The 5,000-nt window shown below is 37.6% G+C and overlaps 1 protein-coding gene across 1 annotated transcript in view; it reads left to right on the top strand.

Annotated features, from left to right (window-relative positions):
- Window positions 1-5,000, top strand: part of plxna3 (plexin A3) — a 65,457-nt gene that overhangs the window by 51,722 nt on the left and 8,735 nt on the right. Inside the window, exons 23-25 of the mRNA XM_068732145.1 lie at window positions 887-1,121; window positions 1,734-1,876; window positions 2,975-3,130. Of these exons, the coding sequence (XP_068588246.1) occupies window positions 887-1,121; window positions 1,734-1,876; window positions 2,975-3,130 (534 nt within the window). The remainder of the gene's footprint in view (window positions 1-886; window positions 1,122-1,733; window positions 1,877-2,974; window positions 3,131-5,000) is intronic.

Here is a 5,000-nt window from a genome sequence, read left to right as displayed (position 1 = left end):
GAACCTGTAAGAGGAAACGTTTGAATAAAGCATTAATACATAATTAATACTCGTATAATAACAACATGTACAGATGTTTAGTTCCTTTGTGAAGTTCTGAACACTGAGATCGGACTCTAGAGGAAGAGGTCTCCGTGGATTCTGGACCAGGTTCTTTGTGGAGTGAACATGATTCTGAAGACCTGAACCTGAAAAGATTCTATTTCTTTTATTTAAATGTCACAAAGAGACGTCAGTGAACATATGAAAACAGAAACCTGAATAATATTTAAGAAGAAGAAATAAATCTTAAAACCAAGAAGAATTCATAAGACCTACATTTAACCCTTTAAAACATTTAACTCAAATAATAAGACAGATAATAAGTCACCTTTAATTAAAACCAATAAGAGAAGCAGCAATAACATAATAACTAAACCAGTAAACCATTTAAAGCTCCTTTAGATCAATGACTTCAGCATTCTGGACGTCGCCATCTTGTTTTCATCAACCAGTGAACAGGAAGTGACCATATCTGGACTGAGGAGGAGTGACGTAGAGACCTGTCAATCACTGTGTAGCCCCGCCCCTAAATCATCCCCTCTTTATGGTGTGTTTGACTCTAAATGGAGCATAATGTACTAAATGAACATCATGCTGTATTGAAGAAGACTGTAAACTAGAGATTGAGACCATAAACTCATGTTTACAATGTTTACTGAGGGAATAAATCAAGAGAGAAGTAGAGTCATTTTAGACTAGACTTCTATACAACCAGAGGAGTCGCCCCCTGGTGGACACTAGAGAGAATGCAGCTTTAACACGTGAAGAACAGGAGAACTTTAAAGAACCGGAGGTTGTCTCCTGGTCTCTTGCTGACATAAAACATGTGAACATAACCCTCTAGATCCTGGTGGGAGGTCTGGAGTACTCTCCGGGTACGCTCCATATCTACTCCGACAGCGCCCTGACGCTGCCCGCCATCATCGGCATCGGGGCGGGCGGAGGCGTACTGCTCATCGCCATCATCGCCGTGTTGATCGCCTACAAGAGGAAGACACGCGACGCCGACCGCACGCTGAAACGCCTCCAGCTGCAGATGGACAACCTGGAGAGCCGCGTGGCTCTGGAGTGCAAGGAGGGTGAGTGGTTCACTTCAAAATAAAAGTCCTGCTCCTCTATGAAACCATGATGACCAGAAGTAGAGAACTAGAACATGTGTTTAGAGAACAACAGTTATGATGACATCACTCATTAAAGAGAAAGAAACAAGTTTCATTTACTTAATTATTTATTTTACAAACATTGACAAACAATATAATCTAAATATCCAACATGTTTCAAGTGTTATCATCAAAAAACATGGAGTCTCCACATGTTATGAATATTAATCTATTGACATGTCTCCTCTCCTCCCCTCTCTTCTCCTCTCTCCTCTCTTCTCCTCTCCTCTCCTCTCTCCTCCCCTCCTCTCCTCTCCTCTCTCCTCCCCTCTCCTCTCCATTTATAATGAGAACATGAAGAATAAAATGTTTATGATGATAAATCACAACTTTAAGCTTAATTTTGGCTGCTTATTGTGAAGAGGCGTTTGTTACACATGATGTGTTCAAGGACTGTCAGAAAGATGAAAATCTGAAGATTCTGACGTTTTTTACAGCTTCTGGTTGTGATGAATGGTGAAGTTTTGGTGACTAAAGAAAAACGTGTTTTTCAGAGCTGTTCAGAGGCTTAACTCTTTCTTCGTCCTGCAGCCTTTGCAGAGCTGCAGACCGACATCCAGGAACTGACCAACGACATGGACGGAGTGAAGATCCCCTTCCTGGAGTACCGGACCTACACCATGAGAGTCATGTTCCCTGGAATAGAAGAACACCCGGTGCTCAAAGAGCTCGACGTACGAACGGCACACAAATGTCACCTCATTACCGTCATCCACAGAACAAACACCGGGACGTGTTACAGAAATAGTCGGGTCTGTTTTTAAAACGTGCGTGTTGAAGCAGCGTCTGGGCCTCCAGCTTTAATTAAGCCGTGAGCCTCGGTTCTCTGCCCACACACCCACCAATCACATCCACCAATCACATCCACCAATCACACCCACCAATCACACCCACCAATCACATCCACCAATCACACCCACCAATCACACCCACCAATCACACCCACCAATCACACCCACCAATCACACCCACCAATCACACCCACCAATCCCATCTACCAATCACACCCACCAATCACACCCACCAATCACACCCACCAATCACATCCACCAATCACACCCACCAATCACACCCACCAATCACACCCACCAATCACACCCACCAATCACACCCACGAGAAGTTTCTTTATCTTCGTCTCAGTTCTCAGCGGAGCGACGTGAGAAGTACTGTGAAGAGATATTTATATTTATTGTGAAGTACTAAAAAAACTCCAGTTCCCATAATGCTTTAGATTGCTTTTACAGTCTGTATTAGTTCACATTAGGTTAAAGTGGATTTATGGGGAAATGATATATTAAGATGCTATTATAGTGTTATAAAACATTTATTATAGGGTTGTACATGTATTATTAAACACCAGAAGGCCTGAAATACAGTGGTACCAAATATAAATAGAATTAATAGAAATTAAAACCATTTGGATGAATTCTGAAATGTTCTGAATCTGATTTTAAGACGATTACTAAATTCAGTAATTGATGAAATGTAGGTTCACAAAGAGAGAAATCTGAACATGTTTCAATTTCAAATTCCAATTGAGTAGATTTCACAATGAGGTCATTTTTAAAATTCATATGAGGTCATATTTTATATATATAATATTTATACTTTTTAACATAATTCAGTCACAATCACTATATCTGTCTACTGCTCTTTCTATTTATGTCTCTAAAATGACACCAACACATTATAAACAATATTTATATACATTAAAGGGACGTCATTCATGCGAGTTTATAGAATATTGTTGTTAATAATCTCTCTGTTTCAGTCTCCAGCAAACGTAGAGAAAGCTCTGCGTCTCTTCAGTCAGTTACTGAACAACAAGATGTTCCTGCTCACCTTCATTCACACTCTGGAGGCTCAGAGGTCCTTCTCCATGAGAGACCGAGGGAACGTCGCCTCGCTGCTGATGGCCGCTCTGCAGGTACCTCCTGTAGCACATATAACATTGTTATTAACTGGTTATTAGATGTTTAATCAATAGTTTTTTTAACGTTAGCGATGATAAGTGTTAAAATATGTTTTGTAGATGATTAAAAGTGTTTATAACTGTCAATAGATGTTAAATAGATATGTTGTAGGCGATGAGTGTTAACAGTTAATAAATGTTTTGTAGGCGGTGATGAGTGTTAATAACTGTTAATAGATGTTTTGTAGGCGGTGATGAGTGTTAAGTTAATAAATGTTTTGTAGGCGGTGATGAGTGTTAATAACTGTTAATAGATGTTTTGTAGGCGGTGATGAGTGTTAATAAGTTAATAAATGTTTTGTAGGTGGTGATACGTGTTAATAACTGTTAATAGATGTTTTGTAGGTGGTGATGAGTGTTAATAACTGTTAATAGATGTTTTGTAGGCGATGATGAGTGTTAATAACAGTTAATAAATGTTTTGTAGGCGGTGATGAGTGTTAATGACTGTTAAAAGATGTTTTGTAGGCGGTGATGAGTGTTAATAAGTTAATAAATGTTTTGTAGGCGGTGATACGTGTTATTAACTGTTAATAGATGTTTTGTAGGCAGTGATGAGTGTTAATAACAGTTAATAGATGTTTTGTAGACGGTGATGAGTGTTAATAACAGTTAATAGATGTTTTGTAGGCGGTGATGAGTGTTAATAACTGTTAGATGTTTTGTAGGCGGTGATACGTGTTAATAACAGTTAATAAATGTTTTGTAGGCGGTGATGAGTGTTAATAAGTTAATAAATGTTTTGTAGGCGGTGATGAGTGTTAATAACTGTTAATAGATGTTTTGTAGGCGGTGATGAGTGTTAATAAGTTAATAAATGTTTTGTAGGCGGTGATGAGTGTTAATAACTGTTAATAAATGTTTTGTAGGCGGTGATGAGTGTTATTAACTGTTAATAGATGTTTTGTAGGCGGTGATGAGTGTTAATAACAGTTAATAGATGTTTTGTAGGCGGTGATGAGTGTTAATAACAGTTAATAGATGTTTTGTAGGCGGTGATGAGTGTTAATAAGTTAATAAATGTTTTGTAGGCGGTGATACGTGTTATTAACTGTTAATAGATGTTTTGTAGGCGGTGATGAGTGTTAATAACAGTTAATAGATGTTTTGTAGACGGTGATGAGTGTTAATAACAGTTAATAGATGTTTTGTAGACGGTGATGACTGTTAATAACAGTTAATAGATGTTTTGTAGGCAGTGATGAGTGTTAATAACAGTTAATAGATGTTTTGTAGGCGTAATGAGTGTTAATAACAGTTAATAGATGTTTTGTAGGCGGTGATGAGTGTTAACTGTTAATAGATGTTTTGTAGGCGGTGATACGTGTTAATAAATGTTAATAGATGTTTTGTAGGCGGTGATACGTGTTAATAACAGTTAATAAATGTTTTGTAGGCGGTGATGAGTGTTAATAAGTTAATAAATGTTTTGTAGGCGGTGATACGTGTTAATAACAGTTAATAAATGTTTTGTAGGCGGTGATGAGTGTTAATAAGTTAATAAATGTTTTGTAGGCGGTGATACGTGTTATTAACTGTTAATAGATGTTTTGTAGACGGTGATGAGTGTTAATAACAGTTAATAGATGTTTTGTAGGCGGTGATGAGTGTTAATAACAGTTAATAGATGTTTTGTAGGCGGTGATGAGTGTTAATAACAGTTAATAAATGTTTTGTAGGCGGTGATGAGTGTTAATAACAGTTAATAGATGTTTTGTAGGCGTAATGAGTGTTAATAACAGTTAATAGATGTTTTGTAGGCGTAATGAGTGTTAATAACAGTTAATAGATGTTTTGTAGGCGTAATGAGTGTTAATAACTGTTA

The sequence above is a fragment of the Cebidichthys violaceus genome, unplaced genomic scaffold (assembly GCF_023349555.1).
Source record: "Cebidichthys violaceus isolate CVI_PGR_0920_01 unplaced genomic scaffold, fCebVio1.0.p SCAF_57, whole genome shotgun sequence".
Lineage (NCBI taxonomy): Eukaryota > Metazoa > Chordata > Actinopteri > Perciformes > Stichaeidae > Cebidichthys > Cebidichthys violaceus.
The sequence above is the reverse complement of the archived record's forward strand: the minus strand, read 5'-3'. Positions and strand labels throughout refer to the sequence as shown.